General features: G+C 39.9%; 1 protein-coding gene across 1 annotated transcript in view; it reads right to left on the bottom strand.

Annotated features, from left to right (window-relative positions):
* Positions 1 to 22,922, bottom strand: part of PRUNE2 (prune homolog 2 with BCH domain) — a 499,460-nt gene that overhangs the window by 146,931 nt on the left and 329,607 nt on the right. The window contains 4 exon segments of the mRNA XM_030193721.1: positions 3 to 3,269; positions 3,272 to 3,460; positions 6,008 to 9,041; positions 16,706 to 16,864. Coding sequence (XP_030049581.1) covers positions 3 to 3,269; positions 3,272 to 3,460; positions 6,008 to 9,041; positions 16,706 to 16,864 — 6,649 coding nt within the window.

Raw genomic sequence — 22,922 nt, 5'->3', positions numbered from 1 at the left:
ACCATAGGAAGGTGCTATGTCTCCATCTGCTGGTGAATCAGCATTATTGGTCTGCACTTCATTTTCTTTTTCCTTCAATGTATCTGATGACTCAGTATTCAGTTCTGACTCTGATGCAAGCAGAGAATCTTCTGGAGTGTACCCCTCAAACGTATCAAACAGCAAATTTTTGGCATGATCCTGTCCTGTCTGTGAAGGAGTTATTTCACTTTGCCTGGAAGATAGTAGTTCTATCTTTTCATTATCAAAAGATGGTGACATTTCATCCCTAATTATGTCCCTCTCAACAATTTCTGTAGTAAATGATAGGTAAGACAGTGCTTGCATGTTAGCTGGTTCTTCTGACCAGGCAGTTTGGCTGCCCAGCAAATTTTCCATTTCCAATTCTACATTATCTATAACATTGCTAACTACTTTATTCTCACATTGATTATCATTGAATGACTCTTTTATCAAGCATATCTCTTTATCTGTTATGTGTGTTTTTGCATCCAGCACATCAGTAAATTCAGCAATGCTTGATCCATTCTCTGTATCATGATCTGCAGTGGTGCTGCTACTATCAGTACATGGGGTCGACACTTCGGATTTATCAGTAGGGAATTCTTCCTGTTCCATATAATCAATGGAGGCACCTTTGACCATGTTTTCCTTAGAAACATCACCGGTGTCAGTATCTAAACACTTCTCAGAGTTATCTGTATCAGCAGGAGTTGAATTTCCACAGATTTTATAGTCATGGCCTGCATAAGAAGTGTCTAACATATTTATTGGAAGATTTGTCATACTTTCAGGACATGGGCTAAGTGATCTAGGAGTTATCGACTGAACTCTTCTGGCCTCTTCTGGCTGTAGGTCACTATCTGGTGCTGCTAAATTCCTATAGGATATTTCATCCAGTTTATTAGACCCATTAATTATTTGTATTTGATATGACTCATTAACCTTTGGTTGAACGGTACCTTGGGGACAGGCTATGTCACAAATTCCTCTGTTTGGTTGGAAATGAAAATGTGCATCTTCTCCTACGTTAACCTGTATGAATGATAGCTTTTTATCTTCTTCAGGCACTGAGAAATCATTGTGCAGTTGTGTACGGTCATCCTCATGCCACACATTGGAGCTGCTCAACACTGGTGAGGTAATATAACTTGGACTTACTATATCAGAGTTTTCGCCTAATGCTTTAATATTAAAATGTTGATCAAAGGAGCTGTCTGTACAGTTCCACAAATCAGAATCCACTGAGAACAGATTACTCTGTACACTGTCATGTAGAACATCTGCGATACATGTAGTTTGGTCATTTTCAGTTTTTGTTGATTCACTCGGGCTTGACTTCGCCCACATTTCACAAGAAGGGTCATTTTCATTGAAAATAATTGATGAGCAGGGAAGCTGTCCTTGGAGGACTCTTTGATCTCGCTTTAATATATTTGTATCATTCTCTACATTTCGATGAATGTGTGTCAGGTCCATATTCTCTGAAAGTGTACTTGAGCAGTGCGCAGTTGATTGGTCATGAGTTAGCTGTCCCTCAGTCACTGTGAGCACCATATCAGGATGTTGTTGGTTTTCAGCATGTCTTGATTGCTCAGGTTCATTTTTAGCAGCTATACCACCAGGATGCCCTTTTAAATCTTTTTCTTCTTCTTCTTTGTAATATGCTGTTTGCAGAATAGTTTGTTTTAACTGCATTTCATTTTGTGGTATGTGCTTATTCCATAATGGTTTAATAGGATCGCTGCTACCTTCACTGAGGTATGTAAGGGGTAAGGTAATTTCTTTGGCAGACTTTAACCCTGGTAGTGCATTTTGTTCAGGCACAATAGAAGTGCCTTGGCTCTCTAGCTGTACATTTTCCAGTCCATTGTTTGAGATAGAATGTTCAACTACCAATGGTTTGCCTTCTTGTATTTCAGTATTCCACCAATCTGAAACATCATCTGAAAAGCCAAGTGTTTCTGATGCAGATTTCAGATCTCTACTTGCTTTCTTCCCAGGATGAGTTTCTACTGAAATATTCTTTATCTCCAAATTATCAGAAAAACATTTTTCCTCCTCACCAGCGCCAATGGTCTGGGAAACATGATTTGCTAAAAGTGAATTCCAGATGTTAGAATGGTCATAATTTCCATGAGACACATCCCCTTGAATCTCTCCCTGAATTATATCCCAGTTGTCCAAACTTCCAGAAGCCTCATGGATCTCTGGGATAGTTGTTGTCAAGGGTATGCCATTCATGTTTGCCAGATTGAATGAATGAACATTTTCAAGATCTGCATGCATTGTACCTAATTTTACTTCCAAAACATTTGGATTATTCAAACTATCTTCATCCATACCAGTAGACTGTGAATGATCGAGGTATGCAGGTTTGGGAACTTTAGATGTGACTACTTTGTTGCAATCACTGACCTGAATCTCTCCACAAATAGCCTCTGAATCTTCTGAAATACCACTGATGTCAGGGCTTGTTAGAGAGGATACTGTATCATCATCTATCTGTGTATTCCAGGCATCTAGGTTCTCAGGAACTTTGTGAATGATATACAAATTACTTTCCATTTGAGTTTTATTTTCCAAGTCTGCTTTTTCAGGAGAAATGGCTGCATTAGACTGTGCGTCAGAAGTTTTAGATGCATACCAAACATCTTTACTACCTTCAGAAAAGAAGGCATTTTGCATGTTTTTTTCCAGTGTTTCCCACACAGGTCCATTTTGAGGAACAGTACTTATTACTGGATTTGTTTCACTTGAATATGTATGATCATTTATAGAAGTATTCCACAGATCATTTTCTTCATGATAACTTTGCATGATCATTTTCTTCTGATATGCACTCTTACTCTTATTTGTATCTGTGAGTACTTCACCTACTGCAGGACCTGCCTGTACAGGTTGAGCAGCATCACACTCAGACTCATTTTGGCAATTTAGCTCTTTGGGGGAATCATAAAGCATAATTGCAGATTCCTTATTTTGGATTACTGTCCTTGTTTCACAATATTGTAAAGCTTGAACATCCTGCAGTTCAGTTTCTGCAGGCCCTGCATAACTGGCTTTATAGGGAAGAGTTGCTTGATGGTCACTCTGAAGAGCTTTGTCCACAGGAGCTGCTTCATAACTATCACTTGTTTCTGAATCAGTTGAAATAGACTCTGTATCGGAATTCCACAAATCAAGGTGGTTGGAGACGTCATATGTCAACATTTCTTGAACTCTACTCTGACCCTCTGGTAATTCTTTCATCTGAGAATTTGATTTGACTGAGATCTACAATTATCTTCAGTTGCTACCTGAGAATACTTTTGCTCTTTAGATACATCCCATTCATCAATATTTTCAGAAACATTTTCTGTCTTGGGAGTTGTCACATTTTCTATTCCTATATTCCATGGATCAGTGCTTTGAGATACTTGCACAGATATGTTCCTTTCATCTGAAAGCTCAAATGGCTCTTCTCCTTCAGGAGTTGTAGAGGATTCAGTATCATCCTCCAAAGCCCTATTCCATATTTCCTGATTGTCAGGAATATTCTGTTGTGAAACCGTAACATTAGATGATTGACTGGTCTCCTTATCTGCTCCTGACTTTTCATACTCTTTTAGATTAAAACTATTATGTATTTCTTCCAACATACCAAGAGGCTCAGACGTAAGCCTCTCCCTTTCACCTGAAGGCTCGAAAGGCTCTTCTCCTTCAGGAGTTGTAGAGGATTCAGTATCATCATCCAAAGCCCTATTCCATATTTCCTGTTCGTCAGGAATATCTTGATGTGAAACTATAATGTTAGATGATTGACTGGTCTCTTTATCTGCCCCTGACCTTTCATACTCTTTTTTATTATAATTATTATGGATTTCTTCCAACAAATCAAGAGTCCCAGAAGTAACCCTCTCCTTTTCATCTGAAGGCTCAAAAGGCTCTTCTACAGGAGTTGTAGTGGATTCAGTATCATCCTGCAAAGTCCATTTCCATATTTCCTGATCGTCAGGAATATCTTGATGTGAAACTATAATGTTAGATGATTGACTGGTCTCCTTTTCTGCTCCTGACTTTTCATACTCTTTTAGATTATAACTATTATGGATTTCTTCCAACATTCCAAGAGTCTCAGATGTAAGCCTCTGTCTTTCACCTGAAGGCTCAAAAGGCTCTTCTCCTTCAGGAGTTGTAGAGGATTCAGTATCATCCTCCAAAGCCCTATTCCATATTTCCTGATCGTCAGGAATATCTTGATGTGAAACTATAATGTTAGATGATTGACTGGTCTCCTTATCTGCCCCTGACCTTTCATACTCTTTTAGATTATAACTATTATGGATTTCTTCCAACATTCCAAGAGTCTCAGATGTAAGCCTCTCTCTTTCACCTGAAGGCTCAAAAGGCTCTTCTCCTTCAGGAGTTGTAGAGGATTCAGTATCATCCTCCAAAGCCCTATTCCATATTTCCTGATCATCAGGATTATCTTGATCTGAAACTATAATGTTAGATGATTGACTGGTCTCTTTATCTGCTCCTGACCTTTCATACTCTTTTAGATTATAACTATGATGTGTTTCTTCCAACATACCAAGAGGCTCCGACGTAAGCCTCTCCTTTTCACCTGAAGGCTCAAAAGGCTCTTCTCCTTCAGGAGTTGTAGAAGATTCAGTATCATCCTCCAAAGCCCTATTCCATATTTCCTGATCGTCAGGAATATCTTGATGTGAAACTATAATGTTAGATGATTGACTGGTCTCCTTATCTGCCCCTGACCTTTCATACTCTTTTAGATTATAACTATTATGGATTTCTTCCAACATTCCAAGAGTCTCAGATGTAAGCCTCTCTCTTTCACCTGAAGGCTCAAAAGGCTCTTCTCCTTCAGGAGTTGTAGAGGATTCAGTATCATCCTCCAAAGCCCTATTCCATATTTCCTGATCATCAGGATTATCTTGATCTGAAACTATAATGTTAGATGATTGACTGGTCTCTTTATCTGCCACTGACCTTTCATACTCTTTTTTATTATAATTATTATGGATTTCTTCCAACAAATGAGTCCCAGAAGTAAGCCTCTCCTTTTCATCTGGAGGCTCAAAAGGCTCTTCTACAGGAGTTGTAGTGGATTCAGTATCATCCTGCAAAGTCCTATTCCATATTTCCTGGCTGTCAGGAATATCCTGATGTGAAACCAATACATTAGATGATTGACTGGTCTCCTTATCTGCCCCTGACCTTTCATACTCTTTTAGATTATAACTATTATGGATTTCTTCCAACATATCAAGAGTCTCAGAAGTAAGCCTCTCCCTTTCACCTGAAGGCTCAAAAGGCTCTTCTCCTTCAGGAGTTGTGGAAGATTCAGTATCATCATCCAAAGCCCTATTCCATATTTCCTGATCGTTAGGAATATCTTGATGTGAAACTATAATGTTAGATGATTGACTAGTCTCCTTATCTGCTCCTGACCTTTCATACTCTTTTAGATTATAACTATTATGTATTTCTTCCAACATATCAAGAGTCTCAGAAGTAAGCCTCTCCCTTTCACCTGAAGGCTCAAAAGACTCTTCTCCTTCAGGAGTTGTAGAGGATTCAGTATCATCCTCCAAAGCCCTATTCCATATTTCCTGATTGTCAGGAATATTCTGATGTGAAACCGTAACATTAGATGATTGACTGGTCTCCTTATCTGCTCCTGACCTTTCATACTCTTTTAGATTAAAACTATTATGGATTTCTTCCAACATACCAAGAGGCTCAGACGTAAGCCTCTCCCTTTCACCTGAAGGCTCAAAAGGCTTTTCTCCTTCAGGAGTTGTAGAAGATTCAGTATCATCATCCAAAGCCCTATTCCATATTTCCTGATCGTCAGGAATATCTTGATGTGAAACTATAATGTTAGATGATTGATTGGTCTCTTTATCTGCTCCTGACCTTTCATACTCTTTTAGATTATAGCTATTATGTATTTCTTCCAACATATCAAGAGTCTCAGAAGTTAGCCTCTCCCTTTCACCTGAAGGCTCAAAAGGCTCTTCTCCTTCAGGAGTTGTAGAGGATTCAGTATCATCCTCCAAAGCCCTATTCCATATTTCCTGATTGTCAAGAATATCTTGATGTGAAACTATAATGTTAGATGATTGACTGGTCTCCTTATCTGCCCCTAACATTTCATATTCTTGTAGATTATCACTACTATGAATTTCTTCCAACAAATCAAGAGTCCCAGAAGTAAACCCCTCCCTTTCTGAATTACTAGTATAGGATTGTTTTAGCAAAATTGCTGAAGAATTGTCATCTTGTATGAATGTATTGCCAGTGCTACTGATGGTTACTTGTTCAGAAATAAGACCATCATTTTCATGGTCCAAACTAGCAGAGATAATAGAATGTTCCCATGACACTTGGTGATCTTTCTGAAGCTCTGATTCCCATCTATGGGAATGGTGTACTGAAAGTAGAGACATGGGTTCAGAAACTTCATTTACATTTTCCAGTACTTGCCCATTACTTGAAGTCTCAATGGTTAAGATTGCCGAATCAGAGACTGTGTTTATATCTTGTGTTTCTGACATTTCCTTTTGGATGACCCTATAATATGATTCCTTATTTTCAGTTGTGATCATTCCAGTTTGAGATTCATTGTGCAACAGAGATGATTGATTGTCTTTTTTATTAGACATGCGGATAGTTCCAGGATCCTCAGAGCTTGATGGACTGCTCTCATAATCTGCAATATAATACTTAGAATTTGTTTTTTCTGAGAGGCCTAGCATATTATTGGCATGGGAAAGAATAGCTTCTGAATTTACTGGCTTTGACTGGCTGATATCCTTGATTGGTACAATCCATTTGTCCTGATTTTCAGGATTTGAGTAAGTCGGGCTGTCTGTATATTGTTTAGCTGCCGTGTTCCATATATTATTCTCTTCTGAACTTGAGCTATTGTTCTCTTGATCAAAAGGTGCTTCTTCAGACTCTTTCTCATCCACTAGAAAAGCAGGGGACATATTGGAGTCAGATGTTGAATAATTGGTATCTGGTGGAGAAATAGTCAAATCTTTTCCTGATATGGAAGTACTAAAGTCTAAACATCTGTATGACAACAGGGAATCCTCCCATGGAGCATGGGATTCTAGAAATCCTTCTTCAGTATCTTCTTTGCACATGTCCCAGCTACCTGTATTGTCATTTGACAGTTGGGGTTCATTTTCGGTGTCATTTACTATGCACTGATTTCTCATGTATTTCTGAGTATTTCTGAAGTCAGTAGTCACATTTTCTAATGTATCTCTGTCATTTATCAGATGTTCTCTTTCTTTGTCATAAGCATCTGGGAATATTTTAGCATTTGTTTTTCCTGCCTCATTGTTGGCAGTAAATGCTATGAATAATGATGGATCAGTTTCAGAGACTTTGGGAGTCTGGGGGGAAGATTTCTCACTATCTAGAAAAGAGAAGCCCCAGATGTTTTCTGAAAGTTTGGTATTATCATCTTGATCACATTTATTCCAAACATCAATTGTTTTTGAAGAAAGATGGGCACTGGCCTCCGAAGAAGGGCACCATGGATCTGATATCATAGTGAAAGGTTGATTGGACATCCAGAAACCATCAAAATCTTCCTTTTGTTGATTTACATCTTGAAAAGAGCTACCTTGAGCATTGGAACTTTCTATAGCTTCCCCTGTAAGCTCTAAATTCTTTATTTCTTGGGCACAGGCATGAGAGGGGTCATTAGAACTCTGAGTAAACTGGTCCTCACACTTATCTATTTTTGAATATTCCAACTGCCCTATTTCTTCCTGCTGAAACATGGTATCTGGGTGTCTTCTATTAAGATTGTCCTGCAGAAGAGGGCTTGCTTTTTGATCCATCCAGAAATCAGGGCTTTGAAAAACAGATTCATGTTCACTTGAACTCCATACGCCAGCATTTTGTGAAGCACAATTTTTGGGCTCCATTTCAATACCACTCCACCAACTGGAATACCGAGAATGAGACTGGGAAGAATCTGCATTACTCTGAATTTCATTAATCTTCTCAATTACATCCTGTGGGAAAAATGCGGGGGGCCCATTATCTAGAGGTGAACTTTCTACAAGACTGTTCATGGGTGTTGGGGGAATTTTTGCTTCTATATTGTTAGGCATTTCAGAAGAAGAAGGAGACTCTTCGTCTATAAAATCAGTCAGACTTGAAGTTTTTTCAGAATACTCTTCAGGGTATTCTTGCTTCTGTGTAAATTCATCATCAAATTCTGTTATATTGACATTGTCAATAGTTGCTACCAATAAATCATTTGAATAATTAGTCCTGCCATTTCCTAATGGATGTTTCTCATCGAGTTCTTTCTGCACAGTAGGTGGCTGTCCTTCTGATGAATCACTGTGAAAAAAGAAATCATCTGCCATAGAATAATCAGCAGAATGGGACGAAGACTCAGAGTGAATGCTGGGAATGGGTGCTAGGTCAAAGCCCAAAAGGTCAAAGTTATTACTGCTCTTTCTTGACTGCGGCATTTGCTCCTCTGCTATGCCTCCCTCAGGAATGGGGCTATAGGAATCAAAGCCAGGAAGGAAACTGTGATGAGGTCCAGCACCTTCTACACTTGGGCTGTCATCACTGAGAAAAACTGAGCTCTCTTTGGAAGATCGGCTGCTTCTAATAGTAGCCAAGCCACTGTCCGGACTCACGAGGTCTACATTGACATCAGCCTGAGCCTGGATAGCTCCATTAAGATCTTGAGAAGTATCTATAAAATTCATAGAACTGGGCTGAGGCTCTAAATCAGAACCATACAATTCCATTATTCCAGAAGATCCCTGGGAGAGGGGTGCACTCCCAGCAACAGCTTCAGTAGAGGATGTTCTACTGTTTGGAACCATGTTTGGCCGTCTCCTGTTAATTGCTTCTTTAAGTAACAAAACAATCTGATCACAGTTCACCAAAGAATTTTCTTGCTGATAAACCCAAATCTGGTCACATCCATATTCAAAGGGCTCTAGTTCTAGACAAGGATTCTGGCACTCTTCTAACTCGCAACAAATCTGTTGAGAAATAAAATAATTTAAAAAGCTGTATTAGTCATTAACAATATTTACTTCTAATGCTAAGGATTTTGACATTTAATTTATATTCAACTTTATAGATGAAAATCTTATATTTATGCTTCAGTCATGGACCTTTACTAATTGAGCTTATATAACCTGAATTGGATCTCAATACACAAGTGGGTGTAAACCAGAATATCTTATCCTGCAAATAAGAAGGATGTACTGTAAGCCCCAGTGATCTTTCATCATCAAGATTATTATCTTAAACTTTGCCCTAGAGGCAATCTGCAACCAGTGCAGCTCCCTCAATAGAAGGGAAGCTTTTTGTGCTACTTGGAACTTTTTCAGCAGGAAAACTAAGAAAGAGGGTACCATAGTAATCTCACTAAGCAATCATCATAGACTAGGTCAATCTGTAAAAATGGCCATAACTGTCTCATCAAGTGTAATTTAATAAAACATTTTTTGGCCACCTCTAAAATATGTCTCTCCAAATCTAGTATCCCTTCCCACACAACCTTGAAGTCTTTCACCTTAGCTGAATCCTTACATCTATAGTCAAGGCAGGAATTCTGAAAGTGGGGATTAGGGAGTCTATTAGGAGTGTGGAGCTTGAAAATTTTATGTCATGTTGATTCTCTGTTGTTTCTAGGAACATTCATTTTTTTCCAGATTTTTTTTTCTTGGTATAGAAATAATGTCGTTAAGAGTGCACGTGGTTTTGGAAAGCGTACACATTCGTTTGGAAACAGAGCAAACTCTTCAGAAAGAGAACACACTTTTTAGGATGAGTACGCACTGTTCACGAAGAGTGCACACTCTTTCCAAAAGAGTGTCTGCTTTTTCCTTACAGCACACACATACGCAATAGTTTGAACATACATGTACTAGCAGGAAAGAGTCTGCACTGCTTGCAAAGATTGAACTCTGTTCATGAACAGTAAACGCTTGAATGTGCACTCTTTCGGAAAACTGCACACTATTGATGGCACATGAAAAAACACTCTCAATTCCCTAATAGAGTTAAAAGAGCAACAAAGTAGAAACTTCAATTGAGAAAAGCTCTCTTTCAATCAGTATAAACACTGGACTTCAGAATTGCGGTCAAATACTTAAAGAACTTGAGATTATATATTATTAATTATTAAGCAAATGGAGCCTCATGAGTTTAGGGTGCCTACATGGATGGCTGAACCCTTTAACAAACTCCTCATCATAGGCTCCTTTACCGCAGCCAAAACCAACCACAGTGTAAAAATCTCCCTTCTGGAGAAAAAATACTTTTGAAAAAAATGGAGGGCGTAGAAATCCCCAAAAGTTACACAAAATTCCGCAAGAATGAAGTCACAGGTTATCACCTTGTATGTGCCTGATAACGGATTGAAAATCCTTAGCATCTGTTATCGGGCACATACAAGGTGATAACTTGTGACTTCATTCTTGCAGAATTTTGTGTAACTTTGGGGGATTTCTACGCCCTCCGTTATTTTGCTACAGTGTTTTTCTCTGGAAGGGAGTTTATTACACTGTGGTTGGTTTTGGCTGAGGTAGAGGAGCCTATGATGAGGAGTTTGTTAAAGGGTTCAGCCATCCATGTAGGCACCCTAAACTCGTGAGGCTCCATTTGCTTAATAAGAAATATGTAAAAACACAACATTTCATATTTCTTTGCCCATTTTGTTTACCAATGACATGAAACAACATGGGAAATGTCATTTCAAATGAAAGCATCCAAACATGATCAAAACTAGTAGTGGAACATTAATAGACCCAATCAGGGTCCGGTCTTAGGTTGGGGCGACAGGGGCAGTTGCACAGGGCCTTGCGCTCAGCCTCAGCATGTCCCTCTCTCTTCTTCTCCCCACCTCAAATCCAACTTCTCTCCCTCCCTCCCAGATCCTCTAAATTTGCTTCATCCCTGGCACCAGCTGCAATTAAGGCACACTACTGTGACTGGCGTTTGGGCCTTCCCTCTGCCGGTCCTGCCCATGCAGAAACAGGAAGTTACCTTTTGGTTCAATTTTAAATAACTTCAACTTTTTTACTCTTTTCATTTTTAATATATAAGCAGGAAAACTTTCCTTCACAAAAAGAACCCTTTGTCAGCAGGGAAAAGAAAGCATTTCACATAAAGATTCCTACAGAGACCCGTTTCACGTTAAGCCTCATCAGGGAATTGATAGGTGCTTTAAAACAGCCAATACTCAGCATCCTGTCTCATTGATGAATGCACATCCCTAGAGCCTACATGTATCAAATTAATCTTCTCTACATTTAATTTAACTTACTAGTTAGCCATTTAAAAAGAAATTGTCACTAAGTAGGTGTTAAATTGTAAAATACAACACCTCCTTGCCCACCATCTGCAAACACATGATAGGTGACCTTAAATTTATGTAGAGCACCAGCTAGGTGCTGCACATAAAGCATTAAATACTAATGGTGAAAGGGCAGGGAGCTTGGGACAATAATCTGGAGGTGAAAAACTGGCTTCCCACTTTCACTTGTAACCAATGCTCATCCAAAAAAAGAGACCAGCCATTGGATAGCTTTCCAGCTAAAACCCAATGCTTCTGGCCTCTCCAGCAAGATATCTTCATCAGCTATATGAAAGATGTCAGTGAACCATAGGACCAACAGTAAAAATTCTTCATAACCCACAAAACATAAATCCATATCTAACAATGATATCAAATCCATTTCGGTGTTATAACAGCTATGGAATCTCAAATACAAAGGGCTCCAGTCTCAATTTATTTCAAGACTAGTAAAACATGCCCGTTTCAGGTGCAAATGAAACGGGCACTAGCAAGGTTTTCCTCCCGACCCCCCCCCCCCCTCCCTCCCTGCTCACCCCTTTGGCGTTGTGAAGGCACTGCCCGTCATTGTTGCGGACCTCGTCAACGCACGCCAACACCACCTTCAATGTGCTGAGTCGTTGGTTGTTTAGCCACTGACGCCATTGCTCCGCCCTCGACGTCATCACGTTTGACGCGAGGGCGGGGCCCCAACACAGTGATTTCGGTGGCTTCACCACCACGAACCCTTCGAACTGGAAGGAAGTGCCCGGAGGAACTGACAGTGACGTCAGTGTCCTCAGAACGTAGAGGGTGAGTTTTATTATATAGGATATTCTGCCATTCACATAAAGACAATGTACTGTATAATCTTCACCAGAAAACTACTTTTGTTAATGGGATGGTAATTTTGTGCCAGTTGAGATCCCAAACCTACTTTCTTCAAGAGATGTTTTCAACTCCTCTGGTGCATACCCCCAATACAATATCACAGAACCAAAAAGAATCTCTTCTAACTGCTTGTATTTTTGATCATGTCCATGACCTGCATGTGCTAAGTTTTGTGGAGATTCCTAGCTTTTGTTCTCTCAGCCTACTTGGATTAAGGAATTCTACATTCCAAGTAGTGAGTCCACTGCCTCTTGAACTTAGGAAAATAGATTCTTATTTGACATTCAGGAAGCAATTAAAAGAACATCTATTCCAGAAGACATTTAAAATGTAATGTAGTTAAGCAGGCTCCTATTTGGAACTCAGGAAACAATTGAAAGAACAAGCCTCTTATTTTAGGGGTCCTTTTACTAAGCTGCAGCAAAAAAGGTCCTGCAATGGCTGCAGGGGCTGTTCTTCCCGTGCGCCAGGGCCATTTTTCCTGGAGCCAGTAAAACCTGAAACAAATGGCCACATGGTGAGATAACTCTCACTGCGTGGCCATGCGGCGGAGAGCCCTTACTGCCACCCGTTGAGGTAGCAATAAGGTCTTCGGCACTAACCCGGCAGCACCATGCGGTGATGCCCAATTACCACCACATTACCACTGTGCTAGTCATTTCCGGGAATTTCTTTTTCCCCTGGAAATGGCACCAGCTTGGGCGGGACTACCGCTGGTGGCCATGTTGGATTTACTGCCGCTCTATAAAAGGGTCCCTTAGTGTTTTGTGGTTGTTTAATATTTTAAGTTATATACTGTATTTTCTATTCCGTTAATTGATTATGTATGTTTATTATTGCAATCCACTTTGAACTTTGGAATATGTGGAATAGAAGTGTTTTAAATAAAAATGGGGATCTTTTCCTAAGCTGCAGTAGTGTTTTTAGCTCGCAGTATAAATCAGCTGGTGGTAAACGTCTCAATGCTAAACTGTTCCACAAAGTAGGACCTGCTGCATAAAAATAGGTGCTCTATATTTTTATTTATTTATTTGTTACATTTGTATCCCACATTTTCCCACACATTTGCAGGCTCGATGTGGCTTACATAATACTGTGAAGGCATTCGCCAAGTCCGGTATGGGAATAGTACAAAATGTTATAGTGGGATAGGGAAGATAAGATTCAATCAAGTTGGGTTTGAGGTAAAAGGGTTTGCCAATGTTCAATACGATCTTTGATAGTGAAGTGTTGCAGGGTTGAGTCACCTAAGTTGGGTCATTCGGATATGCCTTTCCGAATAGGTGAGTCTTTAATAATTTTCTGAATTTTAGGTGATCATAAGTTGTTTTCACCACTTGTGGCAGTGCGTTCCACAGGCGCGTGCTTATGTAAGAGAAGTTGGACGCATATTCATTTAATCTTACAACTCAAAATGAAAGTATATCTAAATACAATTGTTGTGGGTCCTTTATAGAATAGCACATCCCATGTCCAACTTTGGGCCTGCTAAAACCTGGCATGTAACCTCAGTATTCTCTAACACTGTGCCTAAATTTTTGGAATTCCCCTGCTCCTCCCATGCGCCTCTCATGGTCATGCCCCCTCTTTGGTTGCATGCAAAACACTTTGGGCACACAGCGTCATAGAACATCATGCAGGCAGATGCACGTGTAAGTCCAAATTAGTGAAAATTTAACACCTTTAAGTCATCGTTAACAGCTCTTTAACAAATTAATTTGCTTGTGTATCTACTCTGTAGGCCTATATAGAATCTGGAGGTTAGCATGCGTTTAGTGCATGGTAAGAGGCTACCACACAAACATATTAAGGGGTAGTGTAGTCAGTGGTGTGCTGGAGCAGGCTCTCACAGGCTCGCAAGAGCCGGTTGTTAAGTTTTTAAGAATTTTGGGAGCCGGTTGTTAAAGTAGGGTCCTCCTTGGCTACTTTAACAACTGGCTCCCAAAATGTGGGCTTGGGCCCCCTGCTGAATTTTCTTTTACTTTGCTGGTGGGGATGCTGAGCCCTGCCAGCCAAGTAAATAGACTACTGCTGCGCCCTGCTCCTTGTTTCCAGCTCTGGGCAGCAGGCTGGGACTTCTCGAGCATGTGAGAGAAGTTCCAGCATGCTGCTCAGAGCAAGACGTTGGGAGTGGTGGCAGTCCATTTATTGGCTGCCAGCAAAGGTATGCCTAGCGTGCCCGCACGAAGGGAGGGAGAAGAGAGAGGCAAGTGTTGCTCCCCCCCCCCCCCCCCCGGCCCTTCCAACTGCAGAGCTGGCTACATCCGGAGAAAGAGCCTGTTGTTAAAAATTTACCAGCACACCCCTGAGTGTAGTAGATTGCCTGTGCATTATTGTATTTTTCTGAATTTTTCTCTGAGGGGTGTGTGGCAGTGCTAGCTAGCTAGCGTAGTATACTTACCACCAGGGCCGGTCTTAGCAAGTGCGGGGCCCTGTGCAGACCAATTTGGTGGGGCCCCATCCTAGCCCCGCCCTAGCTCCACCCCCACCCTAGCTCCACCCCATTGATAATATTATTCCATTTTTAGAAATTTTTTTTTATTTATGAAATTTCAAATAAAGACAACTGAAGCTAAACTTGTACAAAAAAACTGATTCAAATAATAAGCACGATGCTATCATGAAACCTCTCCTCCCCAGAAGTGGAGTGGCCGACCCACGGGATCATCATGAATGATGCGGACGGTCATCCGAGGCGAGCGGAGGTCGGAGCGGAGGCAAAGCGGGGCCCCCTGCGGCCGCCTTGGTTGCCTCTGCTTAAGACCGGCCCTGCTTACCACACACCAACTGGCTATCAGCAGATATTTGGGAAAACCTCATGTTCAGTAGGCCTAAGGTTTATTGAATTCTATTTAAATATCATGTAAACCTGGTTTTCCAGGAAAGTGGTTTAAAAATTGTATAAATAAAATGGACAAACAAACATCGGAGGAGGTGAATAGAACCTTCTGAATTACATAACAATGAGCATAGGTAATATAGACTGTTTCAATACAAATGAGAATTATATAGACAGTTTCAATACAAAATCACATGAAATTATGGAGGTCCTTCTTCTGGAAATGTCTGCAAATGCAGAGAGAAGCAGGGACCTGCTCTTTTAACAGGCAGAAGCAGGAAATGGCTTTTAATAACCAAGCAAGAAGCCTTGCTGAATTTATAACAAGGACTCAGTTTTGTGACTGTGCTTTCATAACTGTGAAGCATTGTTAATAGGAAAGGGTATTCTGATTTCTCCATACTTGACCACCATCTTCTTCAGGAGAGCCACAATCACAATTAAAGTTAAAATCCACAGCATCAAAAAGTCTTCAACTCAGGACCAGCAATGCCCAAAGAAACTTCATTCACAATATGGTGGCACTCAACCTTTTATCTATCTATATATCTATAAAGCTATCTATATATTTGTAAGTATTATGGAATGTCACTGATATTGTAAGTATTATGGAATGTTACAGATTGTTTTTACAACTTGTTTGACGTTCATCTGAGAAAATATGGACACTGGTTTTCAGTGCAATGATTATAAACTCCTGGAGGTTGATGTCTTTAAAGCATTATCCCCGTGATTTTATATATCGCGCCTTGATTTCCATGTGGAAATCAAAGTGTATTCTATAACAACTTGATACTGTTTCAAGGTAGTTCTATTATTAGGTTTCAATTTACTGTTTTCAAGTTTACCTCATTTATTGTATTTAAGTTTATTGTTAGTTATTTTACTATTGTTATGCTGTTAACAAAATTATACGTTTTATGTTAAACTGTACCTACTGTACACTGCCTTGGGTAAATCTCTTCATAAAGGTGGTTAATAAATCCCAATAAATAAATAAATTTGATGTTAACAAGCAATTATCAGCACTAATTTGTTTTAATATTTAAACACACAACTCACTAAGTATATGCTGTAACGTGGTGCATATAAATTCTAAGTCCCATAGTTGAAAAGGGGGCATGGCCATGGGGCGGGGCGGAGGCAATTCTAAAATCTATGCAAGTTGTTAAAGAATACACCCACTCTGTGCCTAATTCAGGCATCAGGATTTATGCCAGGTAGAACATGGCATAAATGGCCGTGACTAAATTTGGTCACATGGAGAGGTGCTTGGTATCATTCTATCTACTGCATGAAAATTTAAGTCTATTCTATAAAATGTAGGCGTACTATAGACAATAGGCCTAGGCGTATTTTTTTTCTGTGCAAAATTTTCAGGTACCCTATAAAAAATCTAGCCCGGTATGTGCAGACATTATCCAGCAATTTATAAGCACACTTACTAATATTTTAAATAATATTTAGTTTAATAGATTTTCACTTACCGAGAGTGGGAATACTAGCTGTTTTTGTGGGTACCTATTCCTTCACGCACATATTTTTCATCTTTTACCCATTTTTTTATTGGTTTATAACATAAATAAATGTATCAAAAGAAACCATTTGCTCTAAATTTTCTTTGAACTTACTTGATTGCACAGTTCCAGGTTCTCGGAATACACAACTATTTGGCGTCTCATCAGTTGCTCCTCTGATAGATAACTGGCCAAAAGGACAACTGCATCAAAACCGTATTTATTGAGAAACATTTTCAGGTCATCAGTGGCATTCCTGTGATTCAAGAAATCCTGCAAAGAAATAGGAAATATTATACTCAAAAGAAAAACTCGGGTCAATTTTTAGCTGGTAGCATTTCTTTAAGTGTTGACCACTGCCAGATAAATTAGACACAGGTATTCAGTGCTGAGCTAAGTTAAGAGTACCTTTTGTACAGCCCACCTTGCACAGATAGCTATGTGAGCACTGGCATAGGATATCACTCTAAAACAAACTGGATATTGCTGCAGCAGTCAGAAGATATTCAGCCTCTTCTGTCCACTTTAACCATACTAAATATCAATCTCTATGTCTTTAAGTTATTCAGAAACCAATCATTTTAATTCTGGCCCAGATTCTGTTGCATGATGTTATCTAGAAACAGGCTGAATATCATTGCTATCAGGGTAAATTTTTTCTATAACTGTCCCTTGTCTATCGTTTGCATATGTGAATAACTTTAGCCCAGTCACTGAGATGTCTCAAAAGTTATTCATTTACTTGTCCAACATTTTCAAATCAAAGAAGTTAAATGATTAACATCCAATGGTAATTGCATACATCCTTTGGAGTACTGACCCCAGATTTTTCAGAAAAGACATTAAGAAAGACCAACCATAGGCGGTCGGTGGCCCAACTGTTAGGGGAGACTAAAGGGGCGGGGTTAGGGGTGGGGCCAGGGGTGGAGCTTAAATCCATAATTGTCTGATAACACACAAAAAAAATAAATAAATAAAAATAAAAGTCACAATTAATACCTTTTATTAAATTTAGATATTAGATATGTATCATATGTCAAAGAGTAAAGTGGTTGCTCAAAGCATATTCTAAGCACAATCACTCAACTGCAAAACACTATGCACAACTATGCACACTCAGAACCTTACTGTACCATAAATATTACACTGGGCAGAACCTAATACACCAATATACCACCCATACGGAAAATGCAGACCGTCAACAATATGAAACAAGGGATCATATCATCACAATTCTCATAGTCCACTTTTTGGCACACCTTAGTAAAAGGACCCCAGAATTTATACAAACCTCCAAGTTGTCACAGTGAAAAAAGAATGTTAGAAACAAAGGGGCCAATTTTTAGCCAGCATGGTCACCATATTCATTTATGTTTATGTTTATTGAGGACTTGACCGACTGCCTTTCAGAACTAGAATCAAAATGGTTAACAATCAAAAAGGGAATGACAATGGTAATGGTACTTATATTTCGCCAACTCCCACATATAAGTTCAAAGCGGATAACATAGGATCCAAATGCAGTCCTAAAGAGTCATAAAATGAAAAACATAAAAAAAAATCAACCTAAATAATAACCTACTATAAAAGAATAACAAGTATGAAGAAATTGTCTTAAGTTTCACAGGTAAAGAACACCATGTAGAAACTGCTTGATAGGGAAAAGAGGAAAAGGAAAGAACTGCAATTTAATTGATAGGACAGATGAAAATTAAGTTAGAAGAATACAATTCAGAAAAAGAGGAAAGAGACGAGCTGTAAGCTAATCCATCTAACACCAACCCACCATGCCCGCGCTAAAGGCCTGGTTAAAGAGGTGGGTCTTCAAAAGAGTTTTGAAACAATGGTAAGAACACTCTACCTTAATATCTAGTGGAAGGGAATTGAAGCTCTGGCACTTAAATGAATATGCATGAAGCAGGATATTGATTTTTCCCTCCAATTCTTTTGAGAAACAATCTGGATCCACTACTAGTTTGCATGTGTGTTTCAAGTAATATAATGGAAGATGGGCTGGGTGTCCTCATTGCTGGAGGGCTTTCCCAGATATGTAAGTGCACACTAGCTTTTGGACTTACTGGTCTTTTCTTGAAATGTTTTTTGTTTGACTGATGGGGGTCATAAAAATAGCAAATTAATGTGCAATAACATTTCTGGCGATTTATTTTTGTTGGTCCAATAAAAGATCTCACTTCCAAAGTGTCCTCTTTTTGTTAGAAAATACATGGAAACAAACACTGTTCATTATAGATAAGAAGTTACAGGTGAAATGCCAGATTGTGAGCTGAAGCCCCTCAAACTGTTAAAATATGTGCGGAGAGTGGGCCTTCCTGCGCTAACCAGTTAGCACATCTAGATTACCACATGCTGATATCGTCAAGGTTACCATCAGAGCTTCTTACTGGGACGTTATTGGAAGGCCATACCACTCTTTCCTGAGTCGCTATTTTTTGTTATCATCTACTGGAAAGTTGGGTATGGGAGCTTGCCCCGCCTACTTCCTGTCATCATCCAGGTTGCTTATTTGAACAAGGTGGCCAAGATTACCATCAGAGCTTCTCACTGGGATGTTACTGGAAGGCCATGCAACTGTTTCTTGAGTCGCTATTCTTTGTTATCATCTACTGTAAGGTTAGCTGTGAGAGCTTGCTTCGCCCACTTCCTGACATCACCCGGGTTGCTTATTTGAACAAGGTGGCCAAGGTTAACATCAGAGCTTCTGATTGGGACATTATTGGAAGGCCATACCACTGTTTCCTGAGTAGCTATTCCTTGTTATCATCTACTGGAAGGTTGGGTATGGGAGCTTGCTCCACCCACTTCCTGACATTGCCCGCGGTGCCTTTTTGAACAAGGCACTCAGCGGCACTCTGCCACTTGGTGCATTGCCTAAGGTGCAAGCCAAAGGCGGGCACCTTAGTGTGCACCTTTGTGCTGCGTCTGTTTTCCTGGAGGTTTTTCTGGTTACTGCAAGTACTGTTTTTTTACTTCAAATTTTAACGGGCTTTTAGTTTGTTTGTTTTTTCTGGTTAGAAAGTCTTAACTAAATGTCCTTCTGATTGTCTACTTGGGTTTGGGTTCAGTGGGAAGGTTTATTATGGAAGGTATTAGCCACAGTAATATGTCCTTGATACTGACACATTTTACTAAATCCCAGAGATTTAGAAATGGTATTTACAATTTTAGACAGAGATAATTTAGTAGATTGTATTTTAAAGTATCCTAATCTGATCCCAGTTCATGTTAGTTCTACTCGTAGGACTACTAGACCTCGTTCTAATTGCAGGTTCCATCGAGAACCTATCAAAATTAAATGTGAAAATCTTTTATTAGATGTTACTGATTATAATATGATGAAATGTTTATATTTTAATGCCAGGTCAGTTTGTGGAAAGGCTTCCATTATTGCAGATTTTATTACAGATGTTTCACCAGGTTTAATTTTCATAACAGAGACATGGATTCCTGATTATAACTCACCTTATATTTTATCTATCTGTCCATCTGGTTTTGAGGCTGTGAACTGTCCAAGGCAGAATATGAAAGGGGGCAGGCTGGCTTTATTATATGGGGATTTTTTTTTAGATATACTGTAAATCTTGGAATGTGTAGAATATAATATCAAATATAGCAAAAAATTCTACAATTATAATCCTAGTGTTCAAAGGTGAATGTGGTCATTTTTTAGATATCCAATTTGTGGATTATTATGGTGATGAATTCTTAGAAAGTATGACTTGTAAACTTGTATTCTGGTCTAAGATAGGTTCTTTGGCTTTGCTGTTGATATACAGACCACCTAAATCATGGCAAAAAGCTCAAGAAAAACTATTTCAGAAAATTTCTTACTGTTCTCTAGTTTGATAATTTTAGGTGATCTTAATTTACATCTTGAAGACCATTCTGATCCTCATATGTTACAATTTGCAATGTTTTTACAACCTTTAAATTTGATTTTAGATTCTAGGATTAGTTACGCATGAGAGAGGCCACAAATTAGATTTTATGGCTTTTTCTGGAGGTTCAGAACATGTTTTTGGATCACCTGCTCTGGGCAGTGCTATTATGGTCTGATCATTTTTTTTCATTCATTTTATTTGTCTGATTTCCTGGAGGTTTCCTGGAAAACAGAATGCACAGGGGGTGAGCATTTTTCAAATGATGGAAACCGCTGGAATGAGAGGGTTTAGGATGAAGTTAAGAGGAAATAAGCTTAGGAGGAATCTAAGAAAATACTCTTTCACGGAAAGTGTGCTCGATGCGTGGAATGGCCTCCCAGTGGGGGTTGTGGAGACGAGGACTACGTCAGAATTTAAGAAAGTATGGGACAGACACGTGGGATCTCTTAAGTAAAGGAGGAGTTAGTGGTTACTGAGGATGGGAGACTGGTTTGGCCATTCGGCCCTTATTTGCAGTCATGTTTCTATGTTTACTATGTTTAAAAATTTTTAATGTAAAATCAAATTCAACTAACATAGTAACATAGTAGATGACAGCAGAAAAAGACCTGCATGGTCCATCCAGTCTGCCCAATAAGATAAATTCATATGTGCCACTTTTTGTGTATACCTTACCTTGATTTGTACCTGTCTTTTTCAGGCACAGACCGTATAAGTCTGCCCAGCACTATCCCCGCCCCCCAACCACCAGCCCCGCCTCCCACCACCGGTTCTGGCACAGACCGTATAAGTCTGCCCAGCACTATCCCCGCCTCCCATCCACCAGCCCCGCCTCCCACCACCCGCTCTGGCACAGACCGTACAAGTCTGCCCAGCACTATCCCCACCTCCCACTACTGGCTCTGCCACCCAATCTCTGGCATAGACCGTATAAGTCTGTCCAGCACTATCCCCGCCTCCCACTATCGGCTCTGCCACCCAATCTCGGCTAAGCTCCTGAGGATCCATTCCTTCTGAACAGGATTCCTTTATGTTTATCCCACGCATGTTTGAATTCCGTTACCGTTTTCATCTCCACCACCTCCTGTGGGAGGGCATTCCAAGCATCCACTACTCTCTCTGTGAAAAAATACTTCCTGACATTTTTCTTGAGTCTGCCCCCCTTCAATCTCATTTCATGTCCTCTCGTTCTACTGCCTTCGCATCTCTGGAAAAGGTTCGTTTGCGGATTAATACCTTTCAAATATTTGAACGTCTGTATCATATCACCCCTGTTTCTTCTTTCCTCCAGAGTATACATGTTCAGGTCCGCAAGTCTCTCCTCATACGTCTTGTAATGCAAATCCCATACCATTCTCGTAGCTTTTCTTTGCACTGCTTCAATTCTTTTTACATCCTTAGCAAGATACGGCCTCCAAAACTGAACACAATACTCTAGGTGGGGCTTCACCAATGACTTATACAGGGGCATCAACACCCCCTTTCTTCTGCTGGTCACACCTCTCTCTATACAGCCTAACAACCTTCTAGCTACAGCCACTGCCTTGTCACACTGTTTCGTCGCTTTCAAATCCTCAGATACTATCACCCCAAAATCCCTCTCCCCGTCCGTATCTATCAGATTCTCACTAGTGAAGATATAGTTAAACTTCAAAGAAGTAATGTGCAACCATCAGAATTTTCGGACTTGACCTTACCTAAATTGAGGGATGAACCCCATAATTATGAGCTCAGTTTTGAGGATAACACTCCTTTCAGAATTAAAAAAAAAAGTTAGAAAGATGATTAATCCTTGGTTTTGTAAATTCTCTTTCAATTATAAGGAGATCTTGTAGGCGTCTAGAGTGTGAATGGTGGAGGACCATGGATAGTTTATTTTATGCTAGTTGGAGAAGAGAGATAAAGGAATATGAGTTCCAAGTAACACAAGCAAAAAAGGATTTATTTTGGTTGAGAAATTACTAAAAGGGGCATAATTGAACGGAAACGTCCATCTCCATGGGCGTTTATCTCCGAGAACGGGTCCGTGAAGGGGCGGACCGAACTGTATTTTCGCAAAAAATAGACGTCCATGTTTTATTCGACAATTTGTGAGGTGGGCGTTTTTGTTTTTCAGCGATAACGGAAAATGAAAGCACCCAGCTCAAAAACGAATAACTCCAAGACATTTATTCATGGGAGGGGCCAGGATTCGTAGTGCACTGGTCCCCCTCACATGCCAGGACACCAACCGGGCACCCTAGGGGGTACTTCTACAAAAACAAAAAAAAAGGTAAAAGAGCTCCCAGGTGCATAGCACCCTTCCCTTGTGTGTTGAGCCCCCCAAATCCCCCTCAAAACCCACTGCCCACAAGTCTACACCATTACTATAGCCCTAAGGGGTGAAGAGGGCACCTACATGTGGGTACAGTGGGTTTGGGGGGGGCGGTTTG

The sequence above is a fragment of the Microcaecilia unicolor genome, chromosome 2 (genome assembly GCF_901765095.1).
Source record: "Microcaecilia unicolor chromosome 2, aMicUni1.1, whole genome shotgun sequence".
In the NCBI taxonomy this organism is placed as follows: Eukaryota; Metazoa; Chordata; class Amphibia; order Gymnophiona; family Siphonopidae; genus Microcaecilia; species Microcaecilia unicolor.
The sequence above is the reverse complement of the archived record's forward strand: the minus strand, read 5'-3'. Positions and strand labels throughout refer to the sequence as shown.